The 23518-nt window shown below is 32.9% G+C and overlaps 1 protein-coding gene across 3 annotated transcripts in view; it reads right to left on the bottom strand.

Annotated features, from left to right (window-relative positions):
- Positions 1-9674: 9674 nt before the first annotated feature.
- The window catches only part of LOC134233868 (X-linked retinitis pigmentosa GTPase regulator-like), a 48671-nt gene continuing 34827 nt past the window's right edge, over positions 9675-23518 (bottom strand). Inside the window, exons 7-13 of one of the 3 annotated variants that reach the window (XM_062715921.1) lie at positions 20874-21035; positions 17797-17961; positions 17535-17614; positions 16800-16947; positions 14742-15664; positions 12761-12796; positions 9675-11842 (exon numbers count right to left, since the gene is read on the bottom strand). In XM_062715921.1, coding sequence (XP_062571905.1) covers positions 11300-11842; positions 12761-12796; positions 14742-15664; positions 16800-16947; positions 17535-17614; positions 17797-17961; positions 20874-21035 — 2057 coding nt within the window. In that variant the 3' untranslated portion in view covers positions 9675-11299. Of the gene's footprint in view, positions 11843-12760; positions 12797-14729; positions 15665-16799; positions 16948-17534; positions 17615-17796; positions 17962-20873; positions 21036-23518 lie in introns of all 3 variants that reach the window. The other 2 variants (XM_062715922.1, XM_062715923.1) reach the window with 2 other exon arrangements.

Here is a 23518-nt window from a genome sequence, read left to right as displayed (position 1 = left end):
CACTCTACATCCGGGGTATATGATTTGGACAATTTAGAATATAACAATGCCCCAGGATGTTTCCACAAAAATTTCAGCTTTTCTGGCCCAGTGGTTCTTCAGAGGATTTTTCTTAACGTTTTTTCCCCCAAATATTCAAATTGTAAATCGTAGAATCTGTACTACCCCCAGAATACTTCCACTTAAGTTTTAGCTTTTCTGGCCCAGTGGTTCTTGAGGAGGAGATTTTTCCTATATATTTCAATGAAAAAAAGAGAGTCTAAAATATTTTTTTCTTATGGCCTATCTCAAATGTTTTGGTGCTATCATGCAGATTGTTTGCATTATGTCAACAGAAGTCACGTTGGTCCAAATTGGAATTGTTGACCTGTATTATGTACTTTACGCTGAGTTAAATAAGACCCTAGGACTTGTGTTTCAAAATGGCGCCGGGTAAACATCGGTACTTTGAACTAAATGTAATCAATCAATAAAGGCATGATATTTTTAAACCATCAGTTCAATCAAAAGAAAAAATATTTCTAGCTAAAGTTAAGGTATGACTTACGGAATCAACCAGTACCTCAAATTAATTTTAAAAACGGACATATTCATATTAGGGTAACGACTCCTGGAGCTCTGAAAATTTGTTAATTTATGAAACGGACAGATGCAGTGACAAAGGGGGAGTTGAAATCGGATTTGAACAAAAAGTAATCCCACCATATAGCATGCCTCATGAAAGAGTGTGCTAAATTATGTCAAGCGTCTGCGATGAGTAGTTGCTGAGAAACTATGACAAAATTTTGCTATGTATGAAACATGTATAATAGACAGACGCACTTGCAGATAAACAGGAATTTGACATCAGATTTGAACAAAAATGAATCCCAACATATGACATGCCTCAGAGAAGATTGTGATAAAATATCAAGCCTCTTTGATGAGTAGTTGCTGAGAAAAATGTGACAAATATTTGTTATGTGTGAAACAACTATAAACAGACATATGCACGGACAAACAGGAAGTTGACATTAGATTTGAACAGATATAAATCCCACCATATGGCATGCCTCAAAGATTTTGTTAAAATTTCAAGCATCTGCAGTGAGTACTTGCCGAGAAAACTGCGACGAAAATTTATTATGCATGAAACATGTATGAAACGGACAGACGCACAGACAAACAGGAAGTTGACATCAGATTTGAACAGAAATAAATCCCACTATATGGCATGATTTAGAGACAATTGTGTTAAGATTTAAAGCATCTGCGTTGAGTAGTTGCCGAGAAAGATGCGACGAAAATTCTTATGTGTGGACAGACGCACGGATAAACAGGAAGTTGACATCAGATTTGAACAAAAATGATTCCCAAAATATGGCATGCCTTAGATAAGATTGTATCAAAATTTCAAGCATCTGCAATGAGTAGTTGCTGAGAAAACTTCGACAAAAATTCGTTACGCAAGGGTAAAACAGTATATCCCCCACTCCTTCGGAGCGGGGGTATAAAAATAGAGGAACACTCATTAGTGGTCAACTGCAAAGTAAATAAAAAGGTATTCAACAAATGGGAAACTGCAAAAGAAAAAGAGGAATATTCAACTAATTGGTCACCTGAAAGAAAATAGAGAAATCAAATAATGATCAATTGAAAATAAAATAAAAGGGTATTCAACTAATGGTGCAAAGAAAACAGATGGGTATTCAATAATGGTCAACTGCAAAGAAAATAGAGGAGTATTCAACTAACGGTCAACTGCAAAGAAAATATAGGAGCAATCAACTAATGGTCAACTGTAAAAAAAAAAATAAGAGAATTCAACAGTGGTCAACTATATTCAAATGAGTTGCACGCTCCCTAACTTGCATGGCAAAATAATTTCAACTTATGGTCAATATTGACGGTCAATGGCATGATCGTCAACGAAGTCAACTGAATACTCCGATTGAACTCTAATAGCAATTTTTCGCACGGGAGAATAAGCGATGGATTGAATAACTATAGACTCTTCAAAAGTATATTGTTTTATCAAAAAGCTTGTTAAGTTTGGTTTCTGATTAAAATTAATCCAAATTCAATTCCATATTTTCAATAAAATTGTTCAGCTGTATCATGACTATCAAGTAAATAAGCTTAAAAGAAGAACATCTGCAATTTTTTTCCTAGATGGACCATTTTAGCGGCCCTAGTACAACCAACGTAGCTTAAAACACAGGATAAAAAGATTTAATTCCATTTTCGATGTCATAAAAATTTATAATATACTTGTACGATGCAAATGTACTGAACGCTTGACTGTGCCAACAAAAGAACCAATTATACCAAAAGTGCTCACCATAATTTCTAGACTTTGACACCATGAACAAAAGTCTTCGTGTCATAGAAAAATGCTTTCCAATCTCTTAAATGTCAGGCTATAATACGTATGGAAGGGAGCTTGGACTCTGACCCTTTGGTAGGCGAGGTGGCACTTTAATACGTCATGTTAACAAGAGAAGAAATTTACGAGCAATTCAAAATGACCACTCGCACTCCTAAACCACTGATAATGTTGAAGATGATCATAATGAACACACAAAATAAACAATTAATCAGGATAAAACCCGCTAGCTTCCCAATGTTAAATTGATAGGGGAAACGTTCGGCATTCAGTGCAGCTTTGAAAGGAAAAACTGACCGCTGGTGCCAAGGTATAATAACGGTTATTTTGATGGTCATTTGGTGGAATATTTAATGGACGTAATATGGTTAAAATGGCAAATCTTAACAATTAGAATGGTGAGATATGGGAGTTAGTTATCTACAGGACAATTTACAAAACATTATCTTTCTCCTCTCTCCAATCGAAACTTATTCCTCCAGTGATAATTTGCTGGTTTCTTCTTGATAAAAAAAATAAACTTTACGCAGCATGAGCCAATCTAAGGCCATAACTCCTAAACAGAACGTAATGATTTTTTTTTCCTTTCGAAAAAGATCAATGCCATAATGATTTAGATTCTAGCAGAACCTCACATTCGAAAAGGCAAAAGGGATAACAAAATTTGTTTTTTCTGAGTTATTCTATAATTAGATCCCAAGCTCGCCATCTTCCCATTAGAGTTTCCATGTGAAATATAATTTATTTCATTAATATTTCGTCGTATGTAATGCTAGGGATAATAAAATAGATGGGAGCTCTCGGCGGCCGCTGGATTGCGAGCCCGACTTTTGTGACATTCTCCTATTTCCTTTTGAACTACGGAGTCTCCAGGCTTGCACTATGGATAATCAAATTAAGCGGATAATTTTCTTTGTCGTATCGTGTAAAAGCACACACATTTTCATTTTATGAACTAATACATTAAATATTGCAAAACAGGAATCAAAAGAAATTCTTAAAATCATGACATATTATTGCCCTAAATGTCTATCCCGGCCAGAAAATTAAACGCGTGTTATCAAATTACAAGATCTTTTTTGATGTTTAGGAAATGTAAAATCTACACGCCGCCGTTGAATGAGCAATTTTAAAACTGGTCAGCCAAAGAATTTGAATTTAATCAACTTGACTGAAGAATGATTAGGTCGGCACGGTCAGCGTAAAAAAACCCGCGAACTCTCAAGTTTATTATACGGTTCATGTCAAAAATGATGATCAACTTATCTGAAATTTGGTCAGTGACTGCTTCGTTAAGAAAACTTTTACCCTTTTTAAATGAAGACCAGAAATCTGAAACATATGACTTTTACTGAAACATGTGGATCTTATCACTACGTTCCTATAAAATACTCTTAATTAACATGTGTCTTGCTATAGGTATTATAAAATTTTAAACAAACAAATAATACATGTATAATTAAAAAGTTCTAAAAGAAAAATGGCCGAAGACAGAACCAAATGTTTTTTTTTAAAATATATGAAAGGTATGACTAAACTGACGTTACAAAATGGCAAAGTAAAACAAAGAATACTAACATTCCCTAATATATAGAATTTATTTAAGTAAAATGCATCACCACCCTGATTCTTCTCGGACAGTGGAGAATACGGATATGTAAAGTATCAAAAAATGGTTGAAAATGTTTTTTCAGTAGTCAAGCAACGCGTACGGTCACATAAAAAAAAAGAGATTTATTATTTGTACAATCCTTCTATTTATACACACTTGAACACCCAAAATTCATTATTATCACCACTTTACAATTTTCGAAAAATTATTGGTTTGTTAATTGCAGAAAAGAGATTAATTTTGAGATTTTTTTCCTCTCGAAATATAGAAAATATTTCCGGATTGAGCTACTGTTTATTCTTCTTTCTCTTTTTAATCCCAAGAACCCGTTAGAAAATATTATAGACATGCGAGTCTCAATTTTCAAAATTGGTTTAAAACAGGAAATAAATTAAATTTGCAAAATAAATTTTGACCGTAATTCAGTATCCATATTGTTATTCTACATCTAGTTTCTTGCAAATTAGGTTAACCAGCTTAAAAAAAACATAGGCAATATCCCATATAGTATACATATATACAGTGCAATGGTTTAAAGCTTGCGGACATAAAGCATTTAGAGACAACATGACCTATCATATTTTAAGTCGATCTCTCAATACCTTTATTAAGAAACTTAAAAAGAAGGTGAACATTCCATCGGCGATCAGGTGCATACGACAAAAATAATTGTCTATTAAATCCCTTTTACAAAAGAAGAGAAAGAGGAAAAAATCAGCTCTCTTTAAAGTATCCGTTGACAGGTCATACAGTGTTCTCAATAATACGAGGTGTCCGGAGATCTATGGGAAAATTAAATTCTTCCCTTTGAATCTTAGGTCTAAGGTCAGATCTGACCTACTGTCAGTCCGATGCATCTGCAGTTCCGGTCAGGAGAAAAAGCAATTCAATCGTGAAGTCCGAAACACCGGTCATCGCTTTGATAACTGTGGGAAGATTATTCGACGAGTATCACTTGCACGAAATTTTTCGAACTGCGATTATTTCAGAGCCGATTTGAATTCTTTCTGGTCAAAAGAAATCATGTTTGATGTCTTCGGAAATTAATCGAGCTTTCAGCGTCTTGAGTGGCTTCTATGAAAGCAGAACTGACAGGCAATCATAATCAATTAGTGACCAAAACATCGTATCTGATTTAAATCCTTTATGCTTGTCAGCTTACATAGGTAAAAAGGTATAGAAATCGGTCATTCAATAAAAGTTTCACAAACTGAAAATAACACTGTTAATATGAGTTAAATCTTGGACTGCAGGGTTGGTTTCACTTTTCTTTAACAGGTTCCGCTTTCGATGTATGTTATTACATATACATGTATATAATTTCCAAAGTGAGGGAATAATATACTCTAATCTCACTTACAAGCCTATGGCCATTATCATAGTATTTTCCTCAAACAAGAAAAAATTCTATATCAAATGTCAATCTATTTCATTTTTTGTTTTGAGAAAATTAAGGTTTAAAAAAAAAAGACTGCCTTTACTAATATACCCATACCGCATTTTCAAAGTGAAAATTTTATATTCAAGAGGAAACGCAACACATAATCAGTTAAATTTCTGTCACATCATGCTTGTCTTATATAGGGACAGCTCTTTATTTGGGAATTCCTACATTCGATCATAAACATTTCAAAAACTTAATCTTAAACAAATGAAAAAGATGAAAAGCCAAGGTAAAATTGTTTTTCTCACCCTTCACAGAACTATAGCAGGTTTATTTCAACGGCAATAATCACCACAATCAAAAGAAGGGCAGGGTATAAAATTAGTGTTATTTTGTTATTTTTCTTGGTGCAACGCCTTTGGTCAGTTTTTTAGTGGTCACTAAAAGACGTGGCCCGGCCGAAATGTCAACACGAGGGCAAACCAAAACAAATGATGCCGGCATATAGTGCAATTTAATAGTGTGAAATGTGCAAATAAAATAGAATACCCCTTTGTTGGTCCAGATTGTTTGTGGGAAGCGATTTCTACCCAGAGAACCTACGGGTCATGACTCAGAATTAATTGTATAGATCTTGGACTTTGAGTACTTTAATTTTGGCTGATTAAAGGCTCAGATAGAGCTTGAAAACTGCTCTGCGTTATCTATGTGGTACAATTTACATGTATTTAAGGTGAATAAAGTTTCAAAGCACATACTTCAATAGAAGAAAGACAAATGGCAAAAAGTTTTATGCCAGTAAAACAGAAACAATTAAAATCAAAGTTTCTTCAAGCTAAGACTTTTTAAATGAAGATACTAGTAATCAACATTTCATGAAGACATTCTAAGTAATCACAAGTCTCTGAAATTTGAATCATAAGCAAACAGGGACTTATTCTTCCTTTTATAAAAACTGAATATTGTCCCAATTCTGCAGAAATCAGACCAAAACACTGTCAATATAAGATGATGAACAGAATTGCTGATACAAAAGACTTGCATGTCAATTTCTAGAGCAAGAACATAAATCTAAATATTACTGTTTTCAGGACCATTCATTTTTTTTTCATCTGAGAGACGATTGTCGCAAACTTCAAGAAAGAAAACTACATAACATGGCACTTTCATGGGTCTAAGTCAGTGTTACCAAGGAGCATTGAACTATTCTACCAATGTCATATGGTTTCTAATTTAGCCGTCATCATTGCAAATTCATCTATTCATTCACCGTCATATCTCTATGAACTTTCTAACCTCCTCAAACCCGATCACATGAACTCTCTTACTAATCAAAATAAATAATCCATGGTCAAGATAAGTTTTTGTTCGGTGACCAGCTGAGGTCATAGGTCTTTCGTCCACTGGTCAAAGGTCTCCGGCCAAATGCTGTCGACCCAAGGACCATCACGCCCCTTGCTGCGATACTGACCATGTGAAACATGTTTTTATGGTTAGGCTTATTGTGTTTTGTGATGCTCTCGCGGTCATTTATCTTCGATCAAGTCGGTGAGAAAGCCTCTGCCAGAAATTTTCGTTTCCATTTTCTACATTTTCTCCATCTGCGTCATAACGCACGCGCTCGAAAATGATCTCTTGTCAAAGAAGGTCAAAAAAGTCACCACTCGACAATCATTGTCTTAGAAGTATTTTTCATGTAGCTGGAAAACGATTATAGACGATGAATAGGCTTGACCATTGGTCAGCAGCGGTTTATACCCAGTCTGAACTGCAGCATTACAAACCAGCAATCGTTTTTAACCTTTTTTGTTATGTAGGTAACCTTTAAATCTGTCGCGCTATTTGTGAGTGCATATGGTCAAGCATAGCGATGAACTCGTTACTATATACAGAATATTAAACAAAATAATGAAAATATACGAACGCTACAAAGCAAAAACCATAAATGACTGGTAAACAATTCAACTTTCCCCCAAAAATTTAGTAAGAAACGCTGTATTTCACGTTTCGACACCTCATATGTTATTATAAAGAAAAGAGTTAAACAAAAAAAAAATAAGTCTACATCTAATTTTTTAAATAGATTATTACTGATCAGGAAAAACTTAAATGTGCATCATCTTCGTTTATATTTTGTCTTCGTTGTATAGACTTTCAATAATTGAAAATAGCTGGCATCAGGAATTCAAGGATAGTGGTATACATAAGAGAGACTGCAAGGTTGAATTTGCTCCTCCAACAATTTACAGCATTGAGTACCTAATACAGCATAAAATATACTTAGCAAGCGCCATATGGATTCGTGAAAACGCAACTGCTATTGCATGGTGACATGTTGAAGGATACCAACTTAATAAGGACAGATAACACGTTCCCCATTAATATACGATGTTCTCCAAGATTTTGTCATTGAAGTATTGCTACTCTGACATGTTTGTTTATAAAAGAATAAAGTACCTTACCAGGCATTTGTGCAAGATACTCGAGGATGCTGTTTGCTATATAATCTTATATAATTTTATAATCTTATAAATACTTCACTCGACAATATCATTTATTTCACCATTTTTTCAGTGTTTTGATTTTAAGGACAAATGGAAGCCTATTAAGAAATCAGAACGTAGTTAATCTTTTGTATATTTTTCATATACAATGTATAACGAAGATATAGACATGACAGATATTTGAGGAACTTATCGTCTGTTTTTAAGCATAATTCTCTACGTTGAAAAGACAGTGCTTTACATTGAAGCTATTTTCCCATCTGAAATGACAGGTATTCAAATGAAGGAGTCACCCACACTCTATACTTCACCCAGAGGATCCTACAATCCCATCCAATATTTAAAACATTTCCCTACAGAAACAAAAACTCAATTTCAGACATAAATATTTAAATTTTCAAGCAAGCAAAGTTTGACATTTGATATCTTCAGGCGTGCGATATTTTATTCATAATAATCAATTTCTCTGATGTTCTAACAACACTAACAGTCGTACTAAAAATTGTTCTTTCAAATATCAGATGTACACAGACGGTGATGTAATGGGTATCTTTAATTTCATTAACTTTTACGTCACTTGGGAGACTCTTTGTATATACTCTCTTAGAAATATCAAATGACACAATAACCTGAATTATTTCTCCCTTTCCAATTGTTCAGAATCTCTTAACTCTCCACTTTGACCAGACATTCAGCACCTCATACATTCAGTGAATTTCTACAATTGCTATTTTACAAGACGCTTTGTTCTTGTGCGAGATTTTTGTAATTGAAATGTTTCGTAAATAGTTATTTCAGTGTCAAATTTTCACATCTGCTCAATTTCCATTTCCATTCATTCTTTGATACGCTACACAAAGAAATGAAGCACACCATCTAAAGGCACTCTGACTGGAGAATGTATATCGATATATCTCATAGAAGTTACAAAATAAACAATACTGACTACAGAAGGAAGGTGGGCAACGCAAACGATTGGAGCATTCTTGTCATGTGATCAATGCAACTCAAGGTTTTTAAACTTTGTTAATGAAGTAATAACTGCAATAATATTTATCTTCATCGTTTTTCACTCCAACAATTTTAGAAGAAATGGCACAATCACAGAGTAATTTGTTATTGTGCACATTCTGAACACATCAAGACTTTTACTCTACGGTATAGCATGTACTAGTATATGCATGTTACAATTTCAAACGTCATATACAAACCATCACACCACGTAAGCCCATTATAAACTATTTTTTAAAATAATAATTACATAACCTCAATTCTTAAGTTTTTTCTCCTTTGCAAGTTGTATTTTAACCAACATCATGACATATTAAGAGAAGCATCGAGATCTACATCCACGATGAGGAAAGACTGAAATAGTTTTATTGGCATCAAATTATGAGGGGTTGTTTTGAACGATTGAATAGAGCCGAATTAATCATTGATTTATTGCAACACCATAATCATGTTATCTTTAAAATAAAACCTCAAAATAGCAATCCTCTCGCAAGAAGTCGTGTAACTCAAACCGCATCTGTTCCTTGTATTGTGTTGTCTTTGTTAGTGCCTATCACATTTCATAACCATCTTTGGAAAACCTATTCATCTCGCAATTCTATTAAATCCATCTCTAAAAAATTCCGACAAAATATGTCTAGGAATAAATAGTTTTTGAAAATCTCCATCTGCCTTAATTAAAAATCTTTGCATCATCTTTTTTTAAAAGCTAATTTATATTTCATCAAATAAACTGGGAAATGAGAGCTCTAAGTTGTAAATTACTCGAAAGACAACAGAGGTGGGATCTTTTGATACTTTTCAGTTTCTGCGAGATTGTTAATTAAGATACTTTTTTTCAACAATGATTGATTTTTCCCCCTTGAAGAAAGCAAAATAAAACCAATCTCAACTGAAAACTGACAATATGGAAAAAAATTCCGTAATGGGATTACTGTTCAAAACTTGAATGAACTCTTCTATAAAGACAGTACGAACCGTCAATGGTAATACATTGCCATTCCACTGTAATTATTTTGGTTAAGGCATTATTATATCCTAAATTCAACTATCAAGACAATTTTATGTTTCGTGTGGTTTGCGGTTGCGGCGAGACACGCGTGTTTCTTTCCGACCATCCCTTCGTCGATATGATTATGCAAGCACGTGGAATTTTAGGTTACAATAATATCTAAAAATTATAATTTGCCATATGGCGACTTTTGAGCTTTGCGGGAAAATAGATAATCTTAGGCAGCCCCCAATGTAAGTTTCTTATTTAAATACACGTACATATAAACTATTCCAGTAAAATTAGTAAACAAGCAAAGCATAAACTCAAAATGAAAATATACCTTTTCAAAAAACAAAGTGAAATATACTTTTTCAAAAAACAATACAAAAGAACTTTCAAGACACGAAATATCGGAGCAGGAAACAAAGGAAATGACATGGGCTAAAATACGTTCTTACAAGACATGCTGTTGACGTGGTCTTTAATTTTCTAAGACAAGTACAGGAAAATCTTGGTCGCACTATGTCTCCGAGCATGCAATTAAGATTCAATAGTTGCTATTACTAAATTCTAACATCTTTTTTCAGGCTGCTATTGATCCGATGTTAATTTTGCGGATTGGGGATGTCTTGGAGGTGTCTAGTTTCATCAACCGAGCTACTTTTTCCTCTTTTTCGCTACAACCACTGACTTAGTATTAACCGTAATTACGTGCGTAATTGTCATGGTGAAAACAAAAGTGACAGCTTTTTTTATTCTCTCGATTCAGATTTTCAAATGAATTTTCCTTTGTTACAATTTAGCTACTAAGGCTTTGTCTATCGTTTGACTTCTCCCTAGCATAAGAAAGTCGTATACTGTATTCTAAAACAATTTGACGATAATAATTCAGTCCAATAAAAAGAGCAATATTTCCCAACTTAGTATCCAGAACATATAAATTTATGCCTTCTATATGCCACCCGGATTCAATTTTCTTTTTTTATTATCTTTTTTTTTTCATTGTCATCGAAAACATTAACATTAATTAACAAAATAATTTACCAAGTTTCTTCAAATATCAACCTCCCTTAACTCTTTGTCAAATATTTAAATAAATAATGTATATATCTTTCGTTGCATGTAAAGCAGGTTAAAAATTAGTGAACATGCTTTGGATTTATGTAACAACATTAGAAGGTAATCACAACAAACAACTTTTAATAGCGTCATTATTTTTTAAACATTATAAGCCTCAATCCACAAACTAATACATGCACAACATATTAGATAACAATGCCAGCAAAGCTTAGAAATGGCCTAGAGTTTTATTACATGACAACAGTGTTAGTTTTTGAAGCCTTTTTTCTAGTGGAGGCGAGCGAGTCCACTTTGACCAAGTACAAGCAGAACGGGCTCGGAAAACCTGTAAAGGGCTCCGATCCATGCTCTAGCTCGACTGGGTTACCGACTTTCTTCCATAATCAGACATGGTCTCTTCTATGCAATAATTATTTTCTATCATTTCCTCTTCACCTTCTTTAGAGGAACTGTTTTCAATTATCTCATTTTCTTTATCTTGTCCATTTAGTTCTGCATCCTTTTCACTTTTCAACTTATTTTTCAATGTTTCAGTGGAAATTATTGAATCAGTCTTGCTTTTAATATTTCCATTTGTCAAGACCTTGATACGAGCAAGATCTCCCTTATCTTTCCAGGAAGTGGCACTTGAAAACATGGCTTTTCTTGGTCCTGTTTCACCTTTAATGCATATTTCCTCCAATTCTTTTTTCAGAACCCCTCTACTGTCCGGTATACTAACGTTACGGGGGGTCTTTAAACCAAACTTTGATTTCTTTTCCTGAAACTTACTGCTACTTGATGCAGGATTATGAACACTTGCATACCGTTCCATTAGGTTGAGTCGGGGAGTTGCGGTTTTCTTGGGTATTTTCAATGGAGCAATGACTGTGTCATTGCGGGAGATCTGGAGCTAAAAGCACAGAAATATACATATTTTTATACAAAGTTTAAAAAAAATTACCATTATAAATTTCATGAGGAAAAATTTAATTACACTAATACATGTAATAATTTTAATTAGGAAAAAGTGGTATTTTTCTTTTTGAGTATTGAACAAATGCTCGTATTTTTTTTATTCGAAAAATCTATCAAAATAAATAAAACTCTATGCTAAAGAATTAAGCAAAAGCGTTGATCACAAAAACTCTGTAACAGAACAAATACTTCCATTATTATAATATACCATATATACTCGACTAGAAGTTAGGTTTATGGTCAAATTATCGAAGTCCGACTTGTGAGTCCTAGAAATTCAGATTTTCCCGTCAAATCAAATCCAAAATATCTACTTGGATACATAGATAAATGCAAAAAAATATCAAATTTTGAAATTAGGAATGGATTCTGGGGGGAAAAAATGTATCGACTTGTGGATATATCAATGGCAAATTCCTTTAAAAAAACTTTAGAAACACTACCTACTTGAAAGCAAACCGACTTACAGACGAGTATGTACGGTATCATAAAGTTTTCTTCTGCTTCTTCAATCTATACGGTGAATTTTAAATTATATATGGAATGAATATACAAAAGGATATTATACTGTTGAGAGAGTTAAAGCATGAAGAAAACTGCGATATAAATCAATTTTTCAATTGAAAATTTTTTAAAAGTCAAATTAATACTTTAGAATATATCATGTAGTAAGTAGAGTTGTAACAAAGTTCAGAAGAGTTTAGAAATACATTTATGTGAAACTTAGTTACAAAGAATATTACAAGAACTTCTAAACAATGGTAAGAAATATATATTTAAAAAAGTGACAGAATACAAAAAAAATGAATTTCATATTTTTAATAAACTAGCTCTACATTACGAAGGGACAGACCTTTTGCCGCAACAAATATCCCGAGATAATTGGCTTCTGTTTCAAATGAATTCAGAAAAATAATCCTTACAAGTTTTAAATAAAATAATGAAATCTAAGCTATAAATCTTATACTTGCAGTATTTCATAAATATTGTGTCATTGCTGATTAAGAAAGCAAAATCACTTTTTCCTTAATTAAGGAAATTCTTTTGATGCACATTGGTGTCAAAAATATTTCCTCAATTGTGACTTCTTACAACGACCCTGACTTAACACACCGGAAAGGCCAATAATAGTCAGACATGGAGTGAGATTTAAAACAGGCACTGCACACATGGAATTCATAGTACCAGGGAATTAAAAGGGAATGGGGGGGGGGGGGATTCTGGGTTTTTGTTTTACCCTCCTCAACGTTTTCCATACCTATTGTAGTAGAAAATATTTTCATTCATTCTTGTATATAAACCTTAAGTCAGCTTTATATTTGTGCAAGATATCATTTCAGTTTTTTATGAATGGAACAAATATCTAGCATCCTTCATTCACTGTAATAAAGTGAAAACCAGCAATGAAAATATTCAAATTTAGAGATAAAGGTAAGTTTCAAAAATTAGACTGAAATTGTTTTACGTCCCTTTTGAATTTTTTTAATTCACATACAGAGTAAAATACGTCACCATGTACTGGTGAAGAACTTCAAATTTCAACTTTTACTCTACAGTCATGCAGGGCCATTGAACAGTGAGGGTTCATTTATAAAGGTTTTAACTGGAAGACCAGCAACTTACACTACAAAGTGCAGAACGCTTAGCAAAGGAAAAGTTCCTACTTTTTATCAACTTAGGTTAGTCTCGGCCCAGGTTTGAACCAAAGACCTGCTTTCAGTTGAAAATAGAGAATGATCATATTTAAGTGTTAATTGTTTTTCTTCTATCTATTCACCATAATGCAGGTTATGGAATACATAGATATCTATCATTTATGAGTTTCCGTTGGACAAATCTTTGCAATTATCGTTTGATCATAAAGGCTTTAAGAACATTCAAATCATCCACCGCTACGAAACATAATTCAAAACACTAAATTACATAATCTCTATTACACTAAATGTGAAGCTCTTTTTTGAAATCTACTAAAGGCATTGCAAGAAAGATCGAATATTAGATAAGAATGAATATAATTAAGTTTTGTTGTATTTCTTTGTATACAGATGAAATATATGGGTAGTCAAATAGGGACTTTTTTCCGGCATATGTACAGACTGAATACCTCAAGAGTTTCCTATACAGATATCATTCATTAGCTAGGATTAAGACCAAGACCTTTAAAATCCATGTCTAATCTTATGTCGACTGATTAACTCAAGTATGGACAACTTCATTTAAATACAAGGAATATTTAACTACAGATTGGTAATCTGTATCAAATCCAAATGAAAATACTTTAGAAGTGATTTCATTTTGTCCTGAAAAACAGGTATTGCTTTTACAGATTACATTATTATAAAGTAATTTGTATGTAGCTGATATACATTGATTGCGAACATGCAGTTGAAACTTTCATATATATTGTTTTGTAGTGCAGCACAGAGATTTTAAAGAACCCTGAAATGATGGTCAATATAAAACACAAAAGCCTGGTGCTGCTACATTTTGCACATACTGATAAAATTCATATGCAATGTCCCTATTTAACCCAAATCCTCAATTTTAACCCAAATTCATAATGGAAAGCAAAATATCTGATTGCATGCATTCTAGATACATCTGTAATACAAAATGCCTTTGCTAGTTGCAAATCCCTTTCCATTTCTCCTCATTTTCCCTTCAATAGCTGAAAAAATATATTCTAAAAACATACTTTACCTTTAGAGGGTACTTTCAGTAAGCAGAGGAATGGCAAGGTTAATATTAAATACATTTAGTTCAAACTTATCAAACTATTATATTACTTATTTCATGTACATTACATCCATTTCTACCATAACTTTGGAACTTACAACAAAATTGGCATCAGCAGACTTCTTGCTGGGAATGCTGTTACTGGGAGTATTATTTTTTGGAGGTAGCCTAGCAGCTCTTCTGGCCTCTTCCAGAATATCACTGTTACCAAACTGGCGTCCATAGTCCCCAAGAGAACTCTCTATGCTACGATTCCACTTGGCTGGAGTTCCATCCAATACATTGTCATAGCAATATAAATTCACAACCGCAGTATCACTCATTCGACCAGACCTGAATGTATTTCGACTAGCATTACTATCTTGGGTAATGGTACGCAACTGAGTATTTCCATTTTGAAGACGTGCTAAATGCTCACGTTCACGACTTTCATTTAGTTTATTTATCCAGTATAGTTTTTCACTAGATTTAGATGAGTTAACCGCTCTTGCATATTCTACATCTGTTAAATCAATTTGTCTACTGGAAAAATTGGTGTTTTCTCTTGGTAATGCAAAATTGTCTGCAGTTGACTTGCTCAACTGTATCACAGTTGTTGGGGGCTTACTTAAAGTTGTCCTTTCTCTTTCTCTCTCAAGAGGGGGTGGAAAATACTTTGGCTGAACACTAATTTTTGCATGATTTCTATCAGACTTAAGGCCAGTAGCATGTATATTGTTTACTAATTTTGAATCACTTGGAGCCACTTGTATTGGCTCCAAGTTAATCTGAGGCACTTTGTTAAATTTAGCACTCACTGGTTTGGCAAGAACTTGTGGTGTCTTAGAACCACTTTCACTCTCCGATTCTGAGTCACTGAATGGTATAGGTGAGGTAGCCACATCTACGACTGTGTTAGATGGACGCGGAACTTGAACAATAATATGAGATTTAGCACTTTCTGGTTTATCTGTCTGCATTGTGTCAGGTTTCAAACGTTCGTTTTTTTCCTCACAAAAATTAGCTGGACTTTGTTCCTCTCCTGCAAGGAAATAATTTATTATACATTGGTAAATCAATTATTTAACGCATTACTTTTAAAAACTATAACCTTGTCAACTACCTAAAAATTTGAATACATTAAATTCAATTCGTGAACAGAGTATGCAAAACACTTGAGTGTTTTCAACATTACTCTTTCGAATATAGTTTTGCATTTTACTGAAACAATTAATTTTCTAAACACAGTCATAAACCATGACATATCAAACTTGGTGAGTAAGGGCGAAACGATTACACGTGTAAACGGCGACGTTTCGATTAAATGCTCTAAACGTTTACAAATTGAGTAAACGTTTACACGAAGGTTAATATCAATGTCTATCAGAAAAAAACCTTTAATCCAAACAAGTTGTTTTATTTCATATTTACCAAAGAAAACACACTCCGTGTCTGTTACAAACATTTTTTTCTGTTAAAATATTGATACCAGAAACGTAAAATTAACGAGAAGTGAAAATTAGCGATGTATTATTTTATTTTTCCAAGTTTATGTTCTAAAATGAATTTATTGATTAGAAAATTAAAAGTATCATGCTTATAACGGTAAAATGTTGAATATAGAGCTTTGAAAAATTGAACGTAAACCGGAACCCTCAATCTTATATATCGTATTAGGATTACTATCTCGTTTCAGTTTTGACGCTTCCTACTCTTTCGTCATAAAAACCAACAAATAAACAGTAATGACAACTCATACTTACATTATAGTGAAAGAATGGTTTATTAAAATAGTTTTTCATGAGTAAGTAGCCATAAAAATTCAACACAAAAAATTCTCCCGTTTAAACGGTACCGTTTCGTTTACTGCTGTTCGTTTAAACGTTTACAAAATTCAGTAAACGTTTCGCCCTTATTGGTGAGACCAAAGGGAAAAAATTCGAGATATCCATAGGAAGGGTTCAAGATATCAAGGGAAAAATAACAAAAGAGAAGTGCAAATGTCTTCAATACACCCATGGAACTCAAGATAAAATTGTTTGAGATACCAAAGATCAACTGTACTGTCATGCAATAGTCATCTTCCAAAAGTTCAACACTATTTAAGTTTTGCTTTTTTTAGTCACTGAGTCCATAGTTTAAAGAATTAAGAATAAATAGGGACACAATTAACAAACCTTCATCAGAATAGATGTCTTGACCAGCATAGAAGTCAGCAATACTGATTTTAGTTGATTCCTTGTTTTTAGTGTAATCTTTGTTGGATTTTATCTTGGGTAACTCCGTAAAATCTCCTTCACTCTCCGATGATGTGTCATCATTCTCCTATACACATAATATTTCATTCACATTAACAGCATGAAGATATTCGTGTTTACCAAAATGTAGGTATGGTTGTTACTAGTAGTGACTTTTCTATAGATTCTGGAGTCCACTTCAAATATAATGAGGAAGCTTAATGACCAGGGTCTTTAATAATATAAGTAATGTACATTATGCAATATTAATCCTTTTTGCATAAAAATACACAATCAAGACTTATTTAAGAACTAACACACTTTTAAAATAATCCTAGCTAACTCATTTGTAAAATTGAATCTATGATTTAAACATAACAACCAAAGTCTTTAAATTTAAATTAACCATCATGGATTAGTTGCTTTTAATGATGAGAGTTTGAAATGGTCATAAGGCAACTTTAAACTTGGGTTGCTATCAAGAGGCATAACTGATGCAAAGGGAATAATCAGAAGATACAGGTACATGTATCTAGCAATGTGATGCCATATGGGAATAAAGAAAATGTAGGTATTGGTTAAATGTATGTATGAGGAAAATCAGCCTTATCTCAATCTGTTCAGTTAAATTAAATAAACATGATTATCATTATAAACAGAAAAATTGCCACTTACATGTTCACCATTTACTGGAGAAGCCATTGGGAACTCTTGATTTAAAACTTCTAAATGATTTTGATGTTGCAGTACCGATTCTAATGTAAGTAATACAATAATTAATTTATTCAATCAGCTTCAAAAAGAACTACTGAAAAATTGACACTTATGTAAAAGAGATATTCTACAATTGTTTATTAGTTTATATATTACTTTGAAAGGGACACACATATCAGAAAGAATAAGGTAGCATTTTGTGATATCTTACAAATGCACATACCTGGATAACCACTTAGAGCAACTGCATGCCAGGAGCCACAGTACACAGCCCGGACAGGTTTCAGACCTTTGTTGATGTGAAATGGCAACCAGAATTTAGAATTGGATGGTTTATCAGGTCTAATAACATGGCTGTTCTTCCCCCAGAAAAAAAGATCCCCATTTTCTGAAAAGAAAACCAATGTCTTCTTTTTTCTCCCTTAATTATATTACATCAACATTCACCTTTTTCCAATATTCAAAAAGAAAACAAGTTATTCATACGGAACGTTTGCCAATAAAATTTCAATTACTTTCCTTTACATGGTCTTCAAACACCCGTTAACTGCTGTATAATGGCATATATACATTCATTCCATCAAAACAAGTCATAGTCAAAAGCAATATGCCTTGTAAAATGTTTTGCTTCTAAAAATGACAATGTTGTTTTTATTAAGTTCTCATACCTTTCTATGTTCACTATTAGAATTGCCTTTTTTGTCCATATCTCAGCGTTTTGAGTAATGTTCTGCTAAGAACATCCTTTCACAAAATTATTAGCTTAATAAAAATTTAATAAAAAGGTATTTAAACCCTACCATTTTTTATATATATATTTTTTTAAATTTCATCGATAAAATTTTAATAGCACCATTACTCAAGATCCATTCAGTGATTTAATCATAATCAGCAGTGGTAAACAAAAATCTGAATAAGGTTTTACTCATTTACGGAATGAATACTGTATAGGGGATTAATTTCACGGGTTGTAACTTTCACGTTTTCCTCTCATCTGACATGATCGCGGTTTCTTGAATTCGCGATATTGGTATATAATAAAAGTTACCTCCCTTGCCTATATTCGTTTAATACGACATTCATCAGCGTTATTTTTATTTCACGAACAAAAGGGTAGGTTTATATAAAATTGATAGAATTAATTAATAGTTAATTAAAACAAGTGCAGTTATTAAAAGTCCTTCACTCTAAACGTCAAATGACTTTCCTATACGCTATTACGATGAGTGCATGTGCACCCACTTCAATACAACGCCGCGAAAAACTACTGGACGGAAATAAATACGTTTATGCAATTCGCCGAAACGATATCCTTCCAATCTTCAGTATGTTCGATATTTATTTGAATGATTTCTTAAAACCAAAATGTTGATAAAAACTAATTGCATGATAATGCAGGTAACAAATACACGTGGTAAAATTAGTTACGCGCGGGTAATCAAACCCCTGGGCCACGTGTTTTGATTAATTAAACATGAAGCGTTGGCTATCAAAACAGCTTTTAAAGTTATTATCTGCCTATCTGAATTAAGGTTAAGCGTGATAATTAAAATAATTGAATGATGAGTACTACTCGTAATTACTGAAACGACCATGTTCTGTACGTACATGTATATCATAAACCTATCGTAGCAGTCTATTCTCAAATTTCCAAATAAAACGTGGAGATTATTGAAAATTTATTCACTGTTTCTTGAATTCACGGATTTATTAACACCGTGAATATAGCGAATATTAACACCGCGAGTTATTTTCCCACTATACAGTATATCTCACAAGTTTTGTGATAATAAGCAATTACATTGACCATAGAAATTTTAAAGAATGAATTTATGATTTTTTTTTTCACATCCCATCTTGTTTTCAGCAATAAATGCCAATATGAAAAATGAGCTGGAAGATGGAATTCAGAAATCCCTCAATATTAAGAATTGCAAAAAAAGAGTTACAGCATCATCATCTTGTGCTGCAGTCTTTTATCTGACCACAGAAAAAATCTTTAGCTATGGTGACTGCTGAAGCTACTAGGGATTATTAGTTTTATCCAATAGTTTCATCATGATTAATAGCTCCGTTCCAGAGTGCACAATGCATTGGTTGGAAATCTGATGTTCCCCATCTCTAGTCTTGCCAATGTTTTTTTCACTTTGATAAAATCTACCCACTAATTGATAGTAAATGAATTGCTCTCAATTAGCATTGTGGTATGCCATTGATTAGCGATTTCTGGTTTTCTATGCATTTACTTAATGGAGGGATGTATAAAAGATACTGACTAATCAAGGCAGCGTCAGTGATGGTTTGTGATTAACGAGCTGAAATTCACCACCTTATTACGCAGGAAATGGATGATAAAAATACAAGATAGAAAGAAAGAATAAATAAAACCAAATATGCATGAAATATCTGTTATCAATATTTGTTTACAAATCTATCACAGAATTGATGTTCACTTTGTACAGCGATCATAAATGACAGAAATTAACACGACTATTCAATTATAAATGGTGGCTTTCTGTTCAACTTTCACATTCTGAATTGTCTAAAGCAATAGATACAATGTTGATTATAATAACAGCAATGTCTTTGCTCAGGCGGGGTTTATAATTGTAAATGGCCGATAAAAAATTAATACTTTTACTTTAATGTCAATTTTATATCCTTTCCAATTACCAGATCAAATCAAAGCCAACTATTTTCAATATTCTCATTAAAAAAACTCAATAAAGTGCATTAGATGTTTTGCTCTTAGAGAAAGGTGCTTTAAAAGCTGACAAAAAATTTTAAGCCCGTGATATTTTTTTCCCCAATGCTTTTATAATACTGTCGATAAAATCAAAGAACACATCTTCAAGAGGGGTTTGAGAAACTCTCATATTCCATCAATAAACCCCACTAACCTTCAACTATTTTACAATTCTTTATTTGTTTTTCTATGTCAGCATCACTTTACTTGACAAATAAGAGGTGAAACCCTGTCTCCCTCACAAATACTAAGGCCAAGACCTGTCAGTGGTGTGTATGTTAAAGGTCTGTAAAGAAGATATTACATTATAATTTAAATCAGCTCTTCAGATATTACTATCCATCACAATGAGTATGCTGCTGACAATGCTACAGTATGTCAATGAGAAGCATACAAGTACAATTTAGTGATGTCAAGCAGTTGTCTCTTGAATATAACTCTTTTAATAATTAAATCAACATATAAATTGAAATGAATGTAGTTGCACTATTGACCATATCTATGTATTAAGTTGATTCATTTTACAACTGGAATATCTGGAAATAAAATGTTACCTGTGATTACTGCACTGTAGTACTCTCCTGTTTCAACCTGCACTACATTGTTCCTTAGTTGCAAGTGGTGGACTTTCTTTGGAGAACTTTGAAATGTAACGGCTTTGGACAACCCTAACTGTCCATCGGTACCGCTTCCCCAAACATACACTCTGCCTGTTGCTGAATATGTAGAAAGCAAAAGTGTTAAAATTTCTTTGATGTAAGATCAACAAAATATGCTCTTACACGATCAACATGTTTAACCTCTTTTAGGGGCATGTTAAAGAGGCAGTTATTACAAATTGTGCATTAAACTTCCATTATAAAACCTTCAATCTGAGTTTTGAAACTTTAACACACATCAACCTTGGTTTTCTACATCTTCTATGGATTTCTAAAAAGGTGTTGAAAAAGAACTTCTTAATTGCCCACGCAATTCTAATTGAAAATACTTGTATGATAATGAATATATTTGCTGCCAATCCATTTGACCATGACCTCTTCAAATAATCTTTGATCAAGGTCAAATATCTATTTTAATTGTCACCAAACTTTGTTAACTTTAAGAGTGAGCTTCAAGACTTTTCTTATTTAAAAATTTATGGTTCCAGCCGACACAAAGACAGACGGACATGCATGGCAACTTTTACAACCCCTGACACTTTTGTGAGTTTAATAAAAGGAAAGTTATACAAATACAAACTACTTAAATAAGAATATAAATGCAATCTAAAACAAACAAAGCTGCACATGAAAAAATGACATAATAAACCTGTATATATATCTAATACCTATATTCCTTAAAACAATTGGATCCTCAAGGTCTTACTCACTATCGGAAAAACTTCCCTTCTTTATTTACCAGGTACCATATATATCCAAGATGAAGTTTATGCCTTTCAAGAAAGTACGGAAATCAATGCATCCAATGTTGAACCTCCAAACACAGTTTATATCTTAATTGTTTAAATATCGTCTGGATTAAAAGACTATTGTATGATCCTAGAGTACACAGAATTCAAAAGATGGGATCAGAAATTTAAACTTCTCATTAATATACAGAGGTAAAATTACAGGCAGATGGATTAATTCACAGATTATCACCAACAATGGTTAGCCAACACATGTAATTACAGTGCAGTGCATCAGCCACAAAACGCAATCCATCATAATGCCTCACAGAAATTATACAGGATTTCTATAACGAGAGTTCCTTAAAGATAACGAATTTGAGGAGCAGAATGGAATAATATCAAACCAATATTTATAGAAAATAGTAATGAATATTTTAACAAAATTATAAAGCATTCATAAACAAATTAATGAGTGTTTTGTTAGTTTCTTGAGATGTATTTCAATTCTGAATGCATTTTGAGTGGCAGTGCCCATGTTTGATGCTATCATCTTTTGCTTTATGTCTACATTAGCATCAAACAAAGAAACACCATAATAGATGAATGAATGCTTGAATAATTATTTTAAAAGGCACAGGAATCTTTCTTTTGGTACAGAGTCATGAAAGCCCTGCGGAGTAAGGCTGGGTCTTCAAAATTAATAACATGTCACCCAACCAAGACTTATCAGTTGTCTATATCATATATTATTAATTACATCTGTGGTTTAAACAATAAAAAAGTAAAAAAAAAACTCCATCAGAAATATTATTCATTATCTTGTACATGTACAGAAAACTAACGAGAGGCTTTAATATACTCTACAGATATAGGGTGACAGATTTAGATAACATATTCCTCTCTGCTTTAAAGTTTAAAAGTTTTTCTTTTAAATAAGTAGGGAGATTCTGTGGTTTGTTGCTATATTTACAAAGCTATTACAATAAATTTTATTTGTCACAATGACACCTGGTGGCCATTAAAATACTAATTAAATTCCACTGATCCTCGCTTCACAAAGACCATTGAACATGTATTGAAATCAAGCATTTTTAAATTAGTTAGAATTAAATTACTGCAATACACTCCTATTCATTGTTTTTACACACTGCTTCATGTCAAATTAGAAGTCATGTTTTTTCTTAATCATTCAAAATCATATATAAAACAAATATGCATATACACTAGCTGTTTCAACATTTTAAAACTAATTTTTCATGAATTTGATACAGTATATACTGTAAACCAACTTTTATTCGTGACGACTTTATTTCGCGATTAAGCAGGCGTAAACTAGTTGGTGGCGATTAATATTCGCGATCAGGCCTTTTTCGATCTGTTGTAAAGAGACAGAGAGACTTAAAGTACTGGTTTGCAGCAAGAAATATTGCGATGACGACGCTGTCGCGAACTTCACGAAAATTTCTCACACGCGAATAAAAGTTGGCTTACAGTACTTTCTTGATACTCATTTCTGATAGTTTCTTTCAGAATAAGTGTTGCCAGAAAGATTATACTGTGATGTATTACGGAAAAATGAGATAGCATATGAAAAATAATATTCAATTTTCTCCGTCACCACAGGGCCAATGGGAAATAAATTTTCATAAACTCTAACCATATGTGTGCAGTCCTGAAGCTTCATTTATTTTCATCACCTAACCAATAGTCCCAAAATGCCTACTGGTTCCTTTGAGAATATAGTGTCTAAATGTTTCAATTGTTTTCATGATGTAATCTCTGATCTATACCACAGATAAAGCATGGCTG

This window comes from Saccostrea cucullata, unplaced genomic scaffold (genome assembly GCF_032062105.1).
Source record: "Saccostrea cucullata isolate Sc308-1 unplaced genomic scaffold, CSIRO_AGI_Scuc_v1 ctg432, whole genome shotgun sequence".
In the NCBI taxonomy this organism is placed as follows: Eukaryota; Metazoa; Mollusca; class Bivalvia; order Ostreida; family Ostreidae; genus Saccostrea; species Saccostrea cuccullata.
The sequence above is the reverse complement of the archived record's forward strand: the minus strand, read 5'-3'. Positions and strand labels throughout refer to the sequence as shown.